Source organism: Hyaena hyaena, unplaced genomic scaffold (assembly GCF_003009895.1).
Source record: "Hyaena hyaena isolate Hyena2069 unplaced genomic scaffold, ASM300989v1 scaffold_57, whole genome shotgun sequence".
Lineage (NCBI taxonomy): Eukaryota > Metazoa > Chordata > Mammalia > Carnivora > Hyaenidae > Hyaena > Hyaena hyaena.
The window spans coordinates 1,169,032-1,187,157 of NW_024080690.1; the positions used below are offsets into that span (position 1 = coordinate 1,169,032).

At 47.3% G+C, this 18,126-nt stretch overlaps 1 protein-coding gene across 1 annotated transcript in view; it reads left to right on the forward strand.

Moving 5' to 3' along the window:
- The window catches only part of SNRNP200 (small nuclear ribonucleoprotein U5 subunit 200), a 28,586-nt gene that overhangs the window by 9,947 nt on the left and 513 nt on the right, over window positions 1-18,126 (forward strand). Inside the window, exons 15-44 of the mRNA XM_039231723.1 lie at window positions 1,126-1,319; window positions 1,516-1,639; window positions 2,885-3,034; window positions 3,270-3,380; window positions 3,923-4,054; window positions 4,232-4,420; window positions 5,214-5,411; window positions 5,722-5,874; window positions 5,988-6,068; window positions 6,342-6,425; window positions 7,283-7,389; window positions 7,728-7,846; window positions 8,135-8,289; window positions 8,403-8,592; window positions 8,799-8,972; window positions 10,393-10,553; window positions 10,860-11,087; window positions 11,445-11,636; window positions 11,776-11,954; window positions 12,124-12,275; window positions 13,130-13,238; window positions 14,058-14,166; window positions 14,675-14,864; window positions 14,960-15,124; window positions 15,350-15,471; window positions 15,695-15,838; window positions 15,943-16,119; window positions 16,428-16,588; window positions 16,702-16,783; window positions 18,022-18,114. Coding sequence (XP_039087654.1) covers window positions 1,126-1,319; window positions 1,516-1,639; window positions 2,885-3,034; window positions 3,270-3,380; window positions 3,923-4,054; window positions 4,232-4,420; window positions 5,214-5,411; window positions 5,722-5,874; window positions 5,988-6,068; window positions 6,342-6,425; window positions 7,283-7,389; window positions 7,728-7,846; window positions 8,135-8,289; window positions 8,403-8,592; window positions 8,799-8,972; window positions 10,393-10,553; window positions 10,860-11,087; window positions 11,445-11,636; window positions 11,776-11,954; window positions 12,124-12,275; window positions 13,130-13,238; window positions 14,058-14,166; window positions 14,675-14,864; window positions 14,960-15,124; window positions 15,350-15,471; window positions 15,695-15,838; window positions 15,943-16,119; window positions 16,428-16,588; window positions 16,702-16,783; window positions 18,022-18,114 — 4,425 coding nt within the window. The remainder of the gene's footprint in view (window positions 1-1,125; window positions 1,320-1,515; window positions 1,640-2,884; window positions 3,035-3,269; window positions 3,381-3,922; window positions 4,055-4,231; window positions 4,421-5,213; window positions 5,412-5,721; window positions 5,875-5,987; window positions 6,069-6,341; window positions 6,426-7,282; window positions 7,390-7,727; window positions 7,847-8,134; window positions 8,290-8,402; window positions 8,593-8,798; window positions 8,973-10,392; window positions 10,554-10,859; window positions 11,088-11,444; window positions 11,637-11,775; window positions 11,955-12,123; window positions 12,276-13,129; window positions 13,239-14,057; window positions 14,167-14,674; window positions 14,865-14,959; window positions 15,125-15,349; window positions 15,472-15,694; window positions 15,839-15,942; window positions 16,120-16,427; window positions 16,589-16,701; window positions 16,784-18,021; window positions 18,115-18,126) is intronic.

Here is an 18,126-nt window from a genome sequence, read left to right on the forward strand (position 1 = left end):
TTCTTGAGTCTGATGGTAGTTTCTGTAAGTTGTCTGGGAAAGCAGAAAGGAGACCTCATATGCTGATTTTTGTATTCTAGGGCAGGGTGTGGCAGTCTGTGGCTACTGGATGTTGTTTTAGCGGAATACGGCCATATTCATTTATTTGTATATTGTTACAGCTGCTTTTGTGCTTTAGTGACAGAATTGAGTACCATTGACTCTTGAACCACACAGGCTTGAACTGCATGGGTCCATTTAGGATTTTTATTCAGTAAATACAGTATGTTACTATAAATGAATTTTTTTATAATTCTAATAACCTTTTTTTTAGCTTACGTTACTGTAAGAATACAGTATATAACACTGTACAAAATATGCATTAATCAACTACTTATGTTATTGGTAAGGCTTCTGGTAAACAGTAGGCTCTTGGTAGTTAAGTTTTGGAGGAGTCAAAAGTTACAAGTGGATTCTCGACTGTGTGGTGCATCCCTAACCCCTATGTTGTACAAGGGTCAGCTCTGTTTGTAACAGATACTGTATGTCCCACAAGTTTAAAATACTGATTGGCCCTTTATGAAGTTTGCCAGCCCTGCTTTAGTGCTACCCAAAGTCTTGTTAGAAGTGCAGAGTCCCTGATCTCATCCCACATCTACTGAAACACAATCTAGATTTTAGTAAGATGCCCTGGTACATGCTGAAATTCAAGAAGCACTGCCCTAGGCTACGTGAACTCATCATTTGATGCATGATATCTTTTGCAGGTACAGAGTAGTAAGAATGACTGACCGGAGGGGAAGCCTTATTTGATATAAATAAAGTTTGCTGAGAAGCTTCATTTTTAGTAAAAAAAAAAATTAATCTTCGACTGAAGTTATAATGAACTCATTTATCTGAAGTATCAGGTTTTCTTACCATAAAGCATTAGGTTTCACTAAACTAGCAAAGCAACTTGGTGGTCAGAGCATGTGCTTTCCTGGGGTATTTCGTAGTGAATATTGTCTCACCCGCTGGGTTTCTCTGGCTTGGGGTCCCTTCTTTATTTGGCATAGGAGTTATGTACTGTAGGATGGGGCTATTCTTAGGAAAGAGGGCTACATTTTTCTAGCTGTAGGAATAATTCGCCACCCCCTCATTCCTTAGGATGAGATCCATCTTCTCCATGATGACAGAGGTCCTGTCTTGGAAGCTTTGGTGGCCAGGGCCATCCGAAACATTGAGATGACCCAAGAGGATGTCCGACTCATTGGTCTTAGTGCCACCCTTCCCAACTATGAAGATGTGGCTACCTTTCTGCGTGTAGATCCTGCCAAGGGCCTCTTCTACTTTGACAACAGGTATAAGAAAGAGATTAGGGTGACCTTGCTGATGCCCTTCCCCCTTTCAAGCTCTTTTGGTTTGGGTATTAGAAGCATTTTTGGGTTTTGATGTGGTGTGAATACAGAAAAGAATGTCCTTTCCATTGAAAACAACTGTGTATTTCCTCAATATTTTGTGCCAAAGGTCTCATTTATCTAACTCTTGAATTTCTAGCTTCCGCCCAGTGCCTCTGGAACAAACTTATGTAGGTATCACAGAGAAAAAAGCTATCAAGCGTTTCCAGATCATGAACGAAATAGTCTATGAGAAGATCATGGAACATGCTGGAAAAAATCAGGTTTGTCCATGGTTTCCTATTAAACTCTGTTCTTTTGCATTTCTGACTTATATAAAGAGAGATCATACAGATCATCAATATTAGGAATGAAATTGGATATTACCGTAGAACCTGTAGCCATTGAAAGGATAATAAATTAGGAATGCTATGAATAACTTTACGCATAAATTTGACAACCTAGAAAAAATAATGGGCCAATTCCTAAAAAGTTACTAACTACCAAAACTCAGCCTAAATGAAAATGATAACCCGAATAGTCTCATAACCTTTAAGGAAATTGAATTTGTAATTTTGAAACTCCCAAAAAAGAAATCCCCAGGTGTGGATAATCAGTCTGTCTCTCTACATTATCAGGGGTTCTTCCATAAAGGACTTGGCTGGCTTATAGTAAAAATAAAGATGAAAATTAAAAACTAGTGAAAGAGGGCATTTTACTAGAAAATATATAGTTTATTAATTGAACACCATTTGGTCATACTAACAGACAGAAAACAAGAAAAAGTGACAGGGTGTGTATATACTTTTATCTGATAAAAAAAAAAAAGCATATGAATTTAGATGAAGAGACAATCCTCCCTCCCTCCCTCCCTTCCTTCCATTTTAAGAGAGCATAGAGAAAGAGAATCCCAAGTTGGCTCCACACTGCCAGCACAGAGCCCAGCATGGGGTTCGAACTCAAAAAACTGAGAATCATGACCTGAGCTGAAAGCAATAGTTAGATGCTTAACCGACTAAGCCACTCAGGTGCCCCAAGACAAATCTTTTTTTTGGCACTAGATACTTGGAGGATTTTATTTCCTACCAAATGGTACTAGCCTATACTGAGACTTCTAATTCCTTTTATAAAGGCTTGTGCCTATCACTTAATACAGTATTTCAGCTGTTATTTTGCAGGCACATTTCTTCAGGTGACTTAGAATCCTGTCAGGTACCTGAACACAGATTTGCAGTGGAGATTTTTGAATTTCCATCTGTGTTATTATTTAAGTGTGGTTTTTTAAAGATAGAATGCTAAGAGTTAACTTAGTTTCCCAGCTACAGGATTCCAGCACCTTACTTTGTAGCTTCATTCACATAGGGTCTTACGGATTTCTGAATCAGTATACATTACTGCCATTGCTCTTCTCGGGATTTCTGGTCTCATAATGGTGTAGCCTCTGCTTCATGCTGCTGGTGCCGTGGGGCCAGAGGAGTGACAGTGGTAGCTGTGTCCCTTGACTGTGCCAAACCATGGTTTCTCCTTAGGTGCTCGTGTTTGTCCACTCCCGGAAGGAGACTGGGAAGACGGCCAGGGCCATCCGGGACATGTGCCTGGAGAAGGACACGCTGGGTCTGTTTTTGAGAGAGGGCTCAGCTTCCACAGAAGTCCTTCGGACAGAAGCTGAGCAGTGCAAGGTGAGGAGAGAGGCCCAATTCTCTTGTTTCCTGCCTGGTAACTGGTTCAATCTGAGGTTGTCCAGACAGTCCTTGATTGCATTGTGGTGCTGTTTCACACAGGTTAAGCTTGGTTGTCTGGGTCTGGTTATATGGAATAGGTAAGGGGCAGGTTCTCATGGGAAGAGATCTACTTAGTCTCTGTAGAGTTCCCACAGCAAGGCTCACTTCATCACCTCTTCTTTCTGTCCCACAGAACCTGGAGCTGAAGGATCTTCTGCCATATGGCTTTGCTATTCATCATGCAGGCATGACCAGAGTTGACCGGACACTTGTAGAGGATCTTTTTGCTGATAAACACATTCAGGTGAGGGTGGGCAAAGTGTAGACTTCAGAAGATCTCAAGTGTCAAGTGCCATGTTTGCACCAGGTACTTTATTGTTTCTGGCTCGGGTAAACCAGGTTACAGGGTTGGGGTAGGTAGAGTAGACAGACCTTTGTGCCACCTCTCCCGGCTCTTCACATGCTGCATCAGGGAAGATGAGTGATTATAGGAAAGCGTCTGAGAAGCATAACGAAGCATATCAGTGATTCCACATGTCACCAAGCAGGGCCTCATAAGGTTAGGACCTCGTGTATTCTCTCTCTCAGGGTGTATTGTAAATTGTCTGATAATCGTAAGTTGATTAATATCTACCTGTTAAGTATCTCGAGAACCATGGAATGTCAATTGTTAAATAGACGAGGAACCAAAGGACTTTTTCCCTATTTATCCTAGTGTTACCTTGACAAGTGTGGGACCCACCTTGGTCCTGCTAGAAGCTCTGAGGCCGGTTTCCTAGAGAACTTGGGGATACTAACCCTGTGGGGGTAATGTCTTTTCCTTATTACCTTGCTTTGCTTCTGTAGGTTTTAGTTTCCACAGCAACTCTGGCTTGGGGTGTGAATCTCCCCGCACATACAGTCATCATCAAAGGCACCCAGGTGTACAGTCCAGAGAAGGGCCGTTGGACAGAACTGGGGGCACTGGACATTCTGCAGGTATAGAGCCTTTGAGGTTACTTTCAGTGGGGAAAGGTATCCTGTGTATAAAATTTACGCAAGGAGGCCGAAAAGGTGGCAGATGGAAGGTGGGGTTTTATAAAGTAGAAGCCTGGAAACAAACCATAGGCTCTGTGGCCACAGCCCTTTTAAAAAGGTTTGCTGTTTCTGACCTAGATGCTGGGACGTGCTGGAAGACCCCAGTATGACACCAAGGGCGAAGGCATCCTCATCACATCTCATGGGGAGCTACAGTACTACCTGTCCCTCCTCAATCAGCAACTTCCTATTGAGAGCCAGATGGTCTCAAAGTTGCCTGACATGCTCAATGCGGAAATCGTGCTGGGGAATGTCCAGAATGCCAAGGTAGGGAGGGCTCTGCCCTTGGCGCATCTTGCCTTCTCCAGAGAAACCAAGGTACCAGGGTGGGGTGGTCTCCATTGTGGTGTTGTGGACCACCAGCATGTAGGGCCCTCTGACCCTGTGCCCCCCATCTTCAATGTAAGCAGTCTCTCAGAAGCTTATCAGCTCTGTGGCTGACACTTCCCCTTATTACCGAGATTTTAGAAAGGACTCTGTCTTTCTGATACTGAGATACTAAAAACCTTCAGAAGACAACGTAACATGCATTCTTCCAGTTGGAAATTAATTTCTCTCTTTTTTAAAAATGTTTCTTTTGAGAGAGAGTATGCGCATGCGAGCAGGGGAAGGGCAGAGAGAAAGGGAGAGAGAGAATCTGGACTGACTGTGCAGAGCCCAAGTTGGGGGTCGTTCCCATGAACCATAAACTCATGATCTGAGCAGAAATTAAAACTTAGACACTTAACTGAGTCACTCAAGCGCCGTTGGAATTACCATTTTTTTTAAAACAATTTTTAATGTTTATTTTTGAGAGAGAGCATAAGTAGGGGAGGGACAGAGAGAGAGAGAGGGAGAAACAGAATCTGAGGCAGGCTCTCCAGGCTCCGAGCTGTCAGCACAGAGCCTGATGTGGGGCTCGAATTCACAAACCATGAGATCATGACCTGAGCCAAAGTCAGACGCTTAACTGACTGAGCCACCCAGGCATCTCTCTAGAATTAATTTCTAAGTGATCTCTGGGAGTTTTTCATTTGGACATTAGTTCTCCATGCTGAGACTAAGGAGTCCTCTCTTGCAGGATGCAGTGAACTGGCTTGGCTATGCCTACCTCTATATCCGAATGCTCCGATCCCCAACCCTCTATGGCATTTCTCACGATGACCTCAAGGGAGATCCCCTGCTGGACCAGCGCCGCCTGGATCTGGTTCATACTGCTGCTTTGATGCTGGATAAGAACAATCTGGTCAAGTATGACAAGAAGACCGGCAACTTCCAGGTGAGTGGGTTGAGGGATTGAGCCCAAGGTCTCAGTAAAAGTGGTGAGTCTCAGGAGACAGTTTTCCGAAATGGTATATAGAACGTGACCGTGCCTCCTTTCTGTCACTTGAGTCAGGGTGGCTAATTCACTATTTTTTTCTGTGTGGGCATCAGTTCTCCATAGGTTAGTTTATTGTGCCATCTTTCTTCACGTGCTTGGGCTAGGCGCTCTTGTTGCTGTGAGTTCCTCCGGTGGGCACCTGTTGTCCACAGCGAGAGGTTGCCACTTGTTAATGATCGCCGTTGGATTGAGTGTTCCTCCTTCATAGGTGACAGAACTGGGCCGTATAGCCAGCCACTACTACATCACCAATGACACAGTACAGACCTACAACCAGCTGCTGAAGCCCACCCTGAGTGAAATTGAGCTTTTCAGAGTCTTCTCGTTGTCTTCAGAGTTCAAGAACATCACTGTGAGAGAGGTGAATCCGCACAGTGTGTTGGGACGGGTGGGTGGTACTCACTGCTGAGTTGTTGGATGGGTTCTCTCCTTAGTCACCTGGCTTTTCCTTGACCTGTTTCCTTCTTGTGGCAGGAGGAGAAGCTGGAGCTGCAGAAGTTGCTAGAGAGGGTGCCCATCCCTGTAAAGGAGAGCATTGAGGAACCCAGTGCAAAGGTGAGTTCACTCCTCTGCTTGGCATAAGGATTGGGTGGGTTTGTAGTCTTATAAAAAGTGAACCTTGAATTTGAGTTCATGTTTGATGACCTGCTCAGTTTTCCCAGTTTTTGCATCCTTCCCACCTATTCTTTTGTGGAGTAACAGTTCACATACCCGTGAAGCAAGGGCCATAGATCTGACCTGGCATGAATCCCAGAACAGAAATGTGATTTCACCTTCCTGGACCATTCAATGATTGGCCACCTTCTCGCCGACCTTGCTTTTTTCCAGATCAATGTGCTTCTCCAAGCCTTCATCTCGCAGCTGAAATTGGAGGGCTTTGCGCTGATGGCAGACATGGTGTATGTTACACAGGTGAGAGTGCACTGGTGCTGCCAGGAGAGGAGACCTAAACAGTTCCAGCCCCTTGTGCTGTTGTGCGTCTTGGAGAAAATAGAGCTGATGCTAGTGAGGTGGGGAGAAGGCCAAGCTTTGTTCTAGTTGGCTCATTGGTTGATGTGCTTATGGTATAGCCGTGCTGTGTCGCTGATCTTGGGCATTAGAAGAGGTAGGGCTTTAAGTGAGAGTGCTGGGGAGGTTCCATAGGGAGAGTCACAAGACATAGCGTCTGCTTCCTTACAGAGAATGACTTCCTCCTATGCGTAGTCTCATCTATAAATGCAGAAATGGCAAAAAGGCTATATTAGCCACACTTTGTCTTTACTTTTTAAGGGCAAGTCATTAGCATCCTTACTCTTGCTAGGACTCTGAGTGCTAAATGAGCCAAACTTTAAAATCGTGCAGTGGGTATTAGGTTAAGATGTTGTGCAGTAAGCTAGAGCTGCACTTTTCAGTAAGCATCTGCTACCTAAAAGGGGAAAAGCAAGAATGCCTGGGTGGCTCAGTCAGTTAAGCATCTGACTCTTGATTTTGGGTCAGGTCATGATCTCATGGTTCGTGAGTCTGAACCCTGCATTGGGCTCTTTGCTGACAGTGCTGCAGATGGGGAGTCTCTCTCTCTTTTTCTCTCTCTCTCTGCCCCTCCCTTGGTCTCACTCTCTCTCAAAATAAGTAAACTTTAAAAAAGTTTAAAAAGGGCAGGGCAGGGGGAGTAATTACAGAGGACTTTATTTTACATCAGAGCGCAAGGTAATTAAGCCAGGTGTCGGGTGGTTTCTTGAGGTCTGGGGATGGTGGGGCCCTAACAGAGGGAATGCTTTATCTTTCCCCAGTCTGCTGGCAGGTTGATGCGTGCCATCTTTGAAATTGTCCTGAACCGAGGGTGGGCGCAGCTTACAGACAAGACGCTGAACCTCTGCAAAATGATCGACAAACGCATGTAAGAACCTACTGGGCTGGAAGCCGGCCACCGGGAGTTAAAGTCCCCAGGCTGAGGGTGTGGTGGGGAAGCTTGGGAGTGCTCTTATCTCTGGTCCTCACTCATGAAATGGGACTTGAACTTGGGTAAAAGTTGAGAAGAGGGAAGGCCCTTTGGGGCAGAGCCTGGGGGTGAGGGGAGAGTGGTGGTGGGTGATGACTCTCAAGTCTCACTGCTGGTGCTGTTCCAGATTGCTTCCTTTAATGACTGTGTTTTGTGTGGTCACAGCTAATTGGAAGCCATAACGAAGGTGGTTTGTTTCACAGGGATCTGACAGTTAATGTTTCCTTCCTGGCTAGGTGGCAGTCCATGTGTCCTCTGCGCCAGTTCCGGAAACTCCCTGAGGAGGTAGTGAAGAAGATTGAAAAGAAAAACTTCCCCTTCGAGCGTCTGTATGACCTGAATCATAATGAGATAGGTGTGTGGGGCACTATCCTCCTTGTCCTTACTGCTCAGAAGTCTTTCTAAGCCTTCTTGCTTTCCATCTCTGGGGCCTGGTGCCCTGCCATCTTGTGTTCACGTCTCACATCCCACCAGAGTAACGAGTCTAGCTCCTGGTGCCGGGACTTTGACTCCTCTGGGCTGCATCGAGAGTGGAGGCAGGAGCTGCCCGCCAGAGCGGGCTCTGCCACTTGTCCTCACGGCCCGGGTTGGAGCTGTACTTGGCAGGCTGGGCTGCAGCCCCCGCGCTCTCCTGTCCTTCTAGGGGAGCTTATCCGCATGCCGAAGATGGGGAAGACCATCCACAAGTACGTCCACCTCTTCCCCAAGTTGGAGCTGTCGGTGCACCTGCAGCCTATCACACGCTCCACCCTGAAAGTGGAGCTGACCATCACGCCGGACTTCCAGTGGGATGAAAAGGTGAGGCTTTGCTTGGCTGAGGGACTGCTCGCAGAATGCTCCTGAGGAGAGCTGGGTTGGGGGTGCAAATCCACGCTGGCTCTTGTTCCTTTTACTTGTGCTTGTGTTGACAGGTCCATGGTTCATCGGAGGCATTCTGGATTCTGGTGGAAGATGTAGATAGTGAGGTGATACTCCATCATGAGTATTTTCTACTCAAGGCCAAGTATGCTCAGGATGAGCACCTCATTACATTTTTCGTTCCTGTCTTTGAACCGCTGCCCCCTCAGTACTTCATCCGAGTGGTGTCTGACCGCTGGCTCTGTGAGTGTGTCCTACACGGTCCCATAGGGGCAGGTCTTCCCAGGGAGTCATAAGAATATCTTTCACTTTGTACCGGATTGGACTTTGTGGGGTCAGTGATGTTATCTGCTGCTGCTTTGGGGTCTCTGTTGTGCATGGAGGGGCTCTGAGGGGCCATTAGGTAGAGAGAGGACTGCTTAGGACCCCTCCCATTTCTGTTCTGGCAGCTTGCGAGACCCAGCTGCCTGTCTCCTTCCGGCACCTGATCCTACCAGAGAAGTACCCACCTCCGACCGAGCTTCTGGACCTGCAGCCCTTGCCCGTGTCTGCCCTGAGAAACAGTGCCTTCGAGAGCCTTTACCAGGATAAATTTCCTTTCTTCAACCCCATCCAGACCCAAGGTAGGCATTTCTATCTGCACGCCTTTTGTCCCTTTGGACGCCCTTTAAGGTTCCCTAGAGACAGATGTGTTCAGTGGCAAGAAGAGAAGTAGGGTGCTCAGGTAGTGTGGGAGCTCAACAGCGGCAACTGTTGGAGCACACCAGGTGTTTTTCCTTTCTCAGTCCTTGGTTATTCGGTTTCCTTTGCTTATTTGCATGTCTCTCTGAGGACGGTCAGTAGAGCAAGGTCTTAAGGTGCATTGGTGTTTCTCGGGCTCAGGAGGCCAGATTTGTGCTCCTCTTGCTCAGGTGTTGAACCAGTGTGTGCAGTGTTGACGGAAGCCTCCTTCTTGTTTTCTGTTGTGGTTATTGTTTTTTAATGCATTGTTTTAAGTTTATTTTTAAGGGAGAGTGCACAGGGAAAGGGCTGAGAGGGAGAGAGAGAGAGGGAATCCTAACTAGGCTTTGCACTGTCAGCACAGACCCTGACATGGGGCTCAAACTCACAGACTGTGAGATCATGATCTGAGGTGAAACAGAGTCGAATGCTCAACTGACTGAGCCACCCAGGCACCCCTACCCATTGTTTTAAATAATAGGCATGTTCATAGGGCATTCCCTGTTTCCTAAGTGCTTTGGCTGAGTACATCTGCTTATTTTCTCTTTTATTCCTCCCACTGATCCTATGGGGGATTTACTCTTTGTGACACTGCTATCAGTGTCCTGTTTCATGGATGAGGAAACTAGACAGAGATAGGCACTTCATCTGAATCAGCTGATAAACAGAACTTGGGCTTTAACCATTCTTTTTTTTTTTTTAACCTTTATTTTTAAGAGAGAGAGACAGAGTGTGAGTGGGGGAGGGGCAGAGAGAGAGGGAGACACAGAATCCCAAGCAGGCTCCAGGCTCTGAGCTGTCAGCACAGTGCTTGATGTGGGGCCTGAACTCCTGAACCATGAGATCATGAGCTGAGCCGAAGTTGGCCATTTAACTGACTGACCCATCCAGGTCCTCCCTTCTCACACCCCTCCACCCCCCAGCTTTAACCAGTCTTGATGCCCGGACTAAGGCTTTACCTTCTTTCAAGGAGAGCGTTGGGGGGCAGAGAAAGGTATCCAGTTCCTCTTTGTTCTGTGTCCTGGTCCCTGAGAAGACAGGCAGAGAAGCACAGGATACTTGGCTCACTTCTCTCTGCCATCCTGCAAATCTCCCTGCTGCGCGGCCTCTTGGTCTTGGGCTCTTCCCCCGTGCTTGTGGGGGGGGGAGGGGGGAGGGGAGAGGTGTACTAGGCTAGCTGCAGTTAGGGCCCTGATGCCTCCCTCTTCGTTGTTGGCACTTGACGGCTGACTGGCTGAGTTTCTCTGGGTGTCCTTGGTTCTGAGGAGTGGTCCGAGTCTCTTCTCTCCTTGATGTTCCCACTGCTGCTCTGCCACCTTCCAGTGTTCAACACCGTCTACAACAGTGATGACAATGTGTTCGTGGGGGCGCCCACGGGCAGCGGGAAGACCATCTGTGCGGAGTTTGCCATCCTGCGGATGCTGCTGCAGAACTCGGAGGGGCGCTGTGTCTACATCACTCCCATGGAGGCTTTGGCAGAGCAGGTGTGTGGGGTACTGTTGTGTCATGTGCATTTTCCTGGAAGCTATTTTCGTCTGCATCCAGGTCAAGAATTTCTAAGCCCTTGGAATTTGTGGGGTTAATTGGAGCAAGACTCTCTGCTTTCTTTTGTTCATGTCCCCAGTTTGTGTTCTAAAGAAAAATACTCTAAGTCGGTGTGGGATTATAAGGTAGTGTAAGACCTAAGATCATCAAGTCTCTGTTTGGCTTCTCAGGCTGTTCTCATTACAAATTAGACGATGCCTGTCATGGCCTGATGTTTTGCTGCCCTTCCTCTCCCTGTGTGCCAGGTTTACATGGACTGGTATGAGAAGTTCCAGGACCGGCTCAACAAGAAGGTGGTGCTCCTGACAGGGGAGACTAGCACAGACCTGAAGCTTCTGGGCAAGGGCAATATCATCATCAGCACCCCTGAGAAATGGGACATTCTTTCTCGGCGGTGGAAGCAGCGCAAGAATGTCCAAAACATCAACCTCTTCGTGGTGGATGAAGTCCATCTTATTGGGGGCGAGAATGGGGTATGGGTTAATCTTGTACCCCAGGAGAGGGGCTGCAATTGGCTGAGTGTCCTTGGCCTTGGAACTTACGTTTGGGTCTGAGGCCATAGACAGGGGTTTCTCCCAAGAGGATTCTGCTTGTCACTGTATTCCAGAGGGACATTTTGAGACTTTTTTGTAGTACTCTTGGAAAATAGCATTGCTTAGTGAAGATTGGCTGCTGTGGAGGAGGTAGAACCAAAGATAGGAGAGCCCCTAATGGGAAGGAAGAGTTAGGTGATCATTTTGAGGTGGTTGGACTAGACAGAAAGGATGAGTCAGGGTGGAGAATGGGGAAGGGGAGCCTGGGCCTGTAGTGACTCCCTGTCTCTGTCCCAGCCCGTCTTAGAAGTGATCTGCTCCCGGATGCGCTACATCTCCTCCCAGATTGAGCGACCTATTCGCATTGTGGCACTTAGCTCCTCGCTTTCGAATGCCAAGGATGTGGCCCACTGGCTGGGGTGCAGTGCCACTTCGACTTTCAACTTCCACCCTAACGTGCGCCCTGTGCCCTTGGAGCTGCACATCCAGGTAGGGCCTGCTCTCCCCATTTTGCGTGGCCTCATGTTGGAAGGCAGCTGTGCTCGCCACTATACCTCCAACGCAGACGGGCCTCATGTTGGAATACCAGGTCTTGTAACTTCTGTCTTTTGTTTTCCTCTGTCTCCAGGGCTTCAACATTAGCCATACACAGACTCGCCTGCTCTCCATGGCCAAGCCTGTGTACCATGCTATCACCAAACACTCTCCCAAGAAGCCTGTCATTGTTTTTGTGCCGTCTCGAAAGCAGACCCGCCTCACTGCAATTGACATCCTTACCACGTGTGCGGCAGATATCCAGCGGCAGAGGTGGGTGGGGGGGAGTTGGGTCAGTGAGGTTGGCACACCCTGAGGAGTGTTCTGTTTATGAGGGTGGGGGTGAGCTCCATTGGGCTAGGGGCTCAGCAACTGCACAGTTGGAAGGGTCTGGCAAGAGATGGGGACTGCTCTGAGCTGAGTCAGTGCCTGTGCTGCCTAGGTTCTTGCACTGCACCGAGAAGGATCTGATTCCGTACCTGGAGAAACTCAGTGACACCACGCTCAAGGAAACACTGTTAAATGGAGTGGGCTACCTGCACGAGGGGCTCAGCCCCATGGAACGACGCCTGGTGGAACAGCTCTTCAGCTCAGGTGACAAGTGCTGTGGCCTAGAGGGAGATTGTATCTAGGAGTGTCACAGGTGATAGGATATGGAAACTTTAGGACGTGGGTGATTATTCCCCACTGCACACTAATCATCCTCAAAATACTTTTCTGATTGTTTTACGTATTATCTTACATGATTCTCCCGATAACCTTGTGGTAGAGGTAGGATATTGCCCCTACTGGCTAGATGAGAAAACAGGCAGATATAGTGATACTACTTCAGAACCTGGTTTTCTAGGTCAGGACCCTTTACTAGTAGACCTGGTTTTTCATGGGTACCAGAGTCACCAAGATTGTTAGACCTTAGAGATGTATTAAATGGTAGAGTCTCCCTTAGGTGGCCTGTGTGCCACTGTCCCTTGTTGACCTCTGGCATTTCACATAGAGTATTATAATTCTAACGCTCTTTAGTGGAGCTGGAATGGAAATGCTCCTGCCAGAACCACTTAACTGGCATTCTTTGACCCTTGAATCTATGTGGTTTGATGTACACTCACAACTCAGTTGCGCTGCGGTGTACTGAGCCGACCTATGTCTGAGTTGGTGTTAGCGTTTTCCAGTCAGCAAGGCTAGTGTGTCAGACAGATGGCTAAGCCTAACTTTCTCTGGGCTTTGGATTCTGTCCCAAGATTACCTTGTTTCCTCTAGGATAGTCCCAAGCAAGGCAACAGCAGAATAGAGCCATGTCTTCTAATACTGTTAACCTTTAGCCATTTATTAGGGCTCATTTCCCAGTATGCTTTGCTCTGAGTTCTGAAACATAGCACAGGATAAGCCCCTACCTGTGTAGAAGGCTCCCAGGTTGCCCTGCGCTCAGTCTTCTTCTCTCTGCCACTCAGGGGCTATCCAGGTGGTGGTAGCTTCTCGGAGTCTCTGCTGGGGCATGAATGTGGCCGCCCACCTGGTGATCATCATGGACACCCAGTACTACAATGGCAAGATTCATGCGTGAGTCTAGCTGTGCTCTGTGTTAACGGGAACCTTTCTCCTAAAAATGAACATGACATCTGCAGATCCAGAAAGTAGCTATTGTGAAGAAGTGTCAGGGAACTAAACAGTCAGCTGAGAGTTCCCCACAGCCAGGTGTCAGAGAGTTTTTAGTCTCAGGACCTAGGTTCACATTTGCTTTTATGGTCATCCTCTCATATTTCAGCAAGTTGGAGAACCAGGAAGTTTGAGCTAAAGACTAGGTAGTTAACTTGTTCATTTTATAGATTGGGAAGGTGATATGGCTCAAGTCACACACCTTTGTGGTGATGAGAAGTAGAAGGATCGGTTTTTTTAGAAAAAACTTGAATGACTTAACTGTTAATAATAATACTTTTTTCTTAAAATGTAGACTTTTTATTTTAAGCGAGTGTTACTTATGGGCTTATTTTTAAAGTCTAAAACTGCATCTAGGTGTGGATTTAAGTCTGGTGGCTTGATAACTCTTGAAGTATACATCTTTTTGGGGAGCTTGACTTACATATTTCATCCTTTAATAGGGAAGTACTTGCTTTTGGCACTCGATGGATGTGTAGCTTTGGTTCAAGGGCCCTGAGCAGCAGAGTCCCAACTTTTAAACTTGAAAACTATAATGATCTATAGATAAACAAGTGAAGCTAGTATCTAAACACAAGAAGTCATAAACACAGAAGTTAGCTGTAATTCATCACTGTGTCTCCTATTTACATTTTATTCTTTGATATTGAGATAGTCTGAGCCTCCTGAGTGTGGCCTCTGTGTTGATGCACCCTTGCCTTCCTTCTTCTCTTCTGTCATCAGGTATGTGGATTACCCCATCTACGACGTGCTTCAGATGGTGGGGCATGCCAACCGCCCTTTGCAGGATGATGAGGGGCGCTGTGTTATCATGTGTCAGGGCTCCAAAAAGGTCAGTCCTGGCCTTGTGCACCCTCTTGAGATCCTGGGCCTCAGACTATATTCTTTAGTAGATCCCTTTGATTGTTTACAGTTTGTCAGCTTCTGGTTTTTATTTTTGTTTATTTTACTTTAGTTTTTAAAAATTTTCCACATTGCTTTTGTAATAAACCTCTCAGCCATGTGGAATTTTGTAGTCCTTTGTTTTTGCTACTGTTGATTCCATGTGTCAAGGTCTTCACCTTCTGGTTGGTTCCTCATGTACTGTTAGGCCTGCGTGACTTGCTGTACCCCTGTTCCCACTGTAAAAACACCCAGTGATGCCAGCGGGAACAGGCATACACACCCAGCATTCCAGGTCCAGACCCAGTTTTCCTTGTCTGTGCACCTGATTTCTTCCATTGTTGTATTAACTGTGTCTGTCACATAAGGGCCATTCCCTGTTGATTTGCCCTTGGCCCTTCATTGTGACCATGTTGTCATTGAGTCTTTATTATTGTCTCTCCTTTTCCAACCCACAGGATTTCTTCAAAAAATTCTTATATGAGCCCTTGCCAGTAGAGTCCCACCTGGACCACTGTATGCATGACCATTTCAATGCTGAGATTGTCACCAAGACCATTGAGAACAAGCAGGATGCTGTTGACTACCTCACCTGGACCTTTCTGTACCGCCGCATGACACAGAACCCCAATTATTACAACCTGCAGGGTCAGTGGACTTTGGAGCACAGTATCCTTTGTGACTCTCATAGCCCTTGCTGGCCAGTCTCCCTGTGACTCCCCACTTATCTCTCACCTTTGCAGGGATCTCCCATCGTCACCTGTCTGACCACTTATCCGAGCTTGTGGAGCAGACCTTGAGTGACTTGGAGCAGTCCAAGTGCATCAGCATTGAGGATGAAATGGATGTGGCACCTCTGAACCTGGGCATGATCGCTGCTTACTATTACATCAACTACACCACGATTGGTAAGGGGCCGGCAGGGGCTGTGTCTGGGGAGACCACGCTAAAGAAGTCTTATGCAGGGGTCTACAGCCCACTGGGATGAGAGCATAGGGCTTCACTGCCCTGGAAGCACATTCCAGGGATGTATCGCAGTGTGGTGAGGGGTAACCCAGGCAGTTAATTCTCCCGCCTGCTCCTTTTCTGCCTGCGTTTGACCCCTCCCATTTCTCCTCCGCTTTGGCTGTCAGAGCTCTTCAGCATGTCCCTGAATGCCAAGACCAAGGTCCGAGGGCTTATTGAGATCATCTCCAATGCGGCTGAGTACGAGAACATTCCCATTCGGCACCATGAAGATAACCTCCTGCGGCAGGTGAGGGCATCTTGGATTCAGGAGGACATCTTTGGAGTTGAAACTTGGCCTGTGTCCCCAGCGCACATGTTGTCCTTGTCACCATAGGAAGACCCTCACACATCAACCACACTTTCCTGTCTTGAAGGGTTGTGAGCTTGGGGCAGGTGGTTCTTTGGGCCTGAGAGCTGTTCTCAGGCAGGGTCACCTGTTCGTCACCAGCTATTTTTCTTCCACTTTCTAGTTGGCTCAGAAGGTCCCCCATAAGCTGAATAATCCTAAGTTCAATGACCCACATGTCAAGACCAACCTGCTTCTGCAAGCTCACCTGTCCCGCATGCAGCTGAGTGCTGAGCTGCAGTCGGATACAGAGGAAATTCTTAGCAAGGTATACTGCGGGTGCGGGTGCAGGTGTGGAGTGGGGGGGCCAGCGGTGGCCTATGAAGTTGTGGTTCCAACCCTACCTTGGCTTGTACTCCTGTCTCCGTTCAGGCAATCCGGCTGATACAGGCCTGTGTGGATGTCCTTTCCAGCAATGGGTGGCTCAGCCCTGCCCTGGCAGCTATGGAGCTGGCCCAGATGGTCACCCAAGCCATGTGGTCAAAGGACTCATACCTGAAGCAGCTGCCACACTTCACCTCTGAGCATATTAAGCGTTGCACAGACAAGGTGACCTGAGTCTGGACCTGGGCTGTTGGGTGTCTGTGCCAAGTTCCCGCAGGAAGCGGGGGGAGTTGCGGGGGTTGTGGGAGGGGAGTCACGGTATAGGGGAGTTCTAGTTCTGGTTCCCCTGAGGGTGTTACATACTGAGGTACTAGAGGGCCTGACAGTCGTACAGTTGTGGGCTGTGTTTTTTCTGAAGTCATGTCTTTGGATGATCTGATAGCATAGGAGTTAAACTAGCAGTTGTTCGTAGCCAAGTTTCATCTGCTGTGAGTATGTGTTTTCCTTCCCTGACATCTGAATGCCCACTGCAGGGAGTGGAGAGTGTTTTTGACATCATGGAGATGGAAGATGAAGAACGAAATGCACTGCTTCAGCTGTCTGACAGCCAGATCGCGGATGTGGCCCGCTTCTGCAACCGCTACCCTAACATTGAGCTGTCTTATGAAGTGGTGGATAAGGACAGCATCCGCAGGTGAGCCACGGCCGGCCAGGTGCCTGCCCTGGGGTCCCTGCTGGGCACATGATGGTGCGCTCTGACCCCGTTGCCACATTGCTGATGTGCTGCCCTGCTCTTCTCCCACACAGTGGCGGGCCAGTTGTGGTGCTGGTGCAGCTGGAGCGGGAAGAGGAAGTCACAGGCCCTGTGATCGCACCTCTCTTTCCCCAGGTGTGTTCTCATAGCTGCACAGAAACAAAAAGCCGGTAGAAAGCTTTTTGAAATTTCCCCTTGAAAGACAGTTTGATATAACTAAGATTTTTAAATGGCCAAAAGGAATCTCCCAACTCAGTTTTTAAATAGCTGTATGAGGTGTTTTCTGGAGGCCTTATCCATTGGCTAGAGTCCAGAGTTCAAGGGTACACTATCACTGGGGAAGGGAAATTTAAAGTCATGACAAGATACAAAGCTGAAAATTAATCTTGGGGCTGTGGGTGGTTTTGGTGTTTTTTGCTTTAAAACAATTTAGTAGGTGACTGATCATTGTTAAAGATATCAGTTGTACAATATTGTCAATCTCTATGACTGTTAAGATGCATTTGGGTTTTTTAATTTTTAAAAATTTATTTCTGAGAGAGACAGCGTGAGCAGGGGAGGGTCAGAGAGAGAGGGAGACACAGAATCTGAAACAGGCCCCAGGCTCTTAGCTGGCTGTCAGCACAGAGCCCAACACGGGACTTGAACCCACGAACCGCAAGATCATGACCTGAGTCGAAGTCAGCTACTTAACCAGCTGAGCCTCTCCGGCGCCCCAAGATGCAGTTGTTTTTAAATTGCTCCGAGATAGTTGGGTTTTTCTAGTTTGTTTCTTCTCTCTCCCCTCTCACTCCCCCTCAGTCTGCTTCCAGTACCTGGTTCTTTACCACCAGGAAACAGTCTGATCCCTTACGTGAGAGAATAATTGAAGACTGAAAGCAAAAACCAGATACACTGTAATGTTTTATTTTGCAAACTAGTTGTTTAATAGGCTCTGGGGAAAGAGTGCTTTAAACGAATACCTGGGCTTTCAGACAGGGATGGGCAGCAGAGGCTTTTGACAGAGGTGAGGCCTGCTTTGGATCCTCTCTGCTGGCAGGCTCGTCTCCATGTTAACATGTTTTGCTTATCTTGCATATGTGTTTTTTACTTAAAAAGGATTTCTGAGGAACTCAGCTGCCTGGCCCCAAAGACTAGATCTCTAATAGTGGAATCTTAGATTTAATGACAAGAACTGAATGGGAGAAGACATTTTGGAATAAATAAGGAAATGAGCCAGAACCAACGACGAGTTCATTTGAGATACCTTTCAATAGTTTTGAGATCTTAAAATTACAGCAAATTGTTATAACAAATTGAGAAAATTTTAGAAAGCTTTCTCTCTGGTTTTTGTTTTCCTACATGTTGAAATTCTTGGCTTTTGGTCACTGCAGAAACGTGAAGAGGGCTGGTGGGTGGTGATTGGCGATGCCAAGTCCAATAGCCTCATCTCCATCAAGAGGCTGACCTTGCAGCAGAAGGCCAAGGTGAGTGTACAC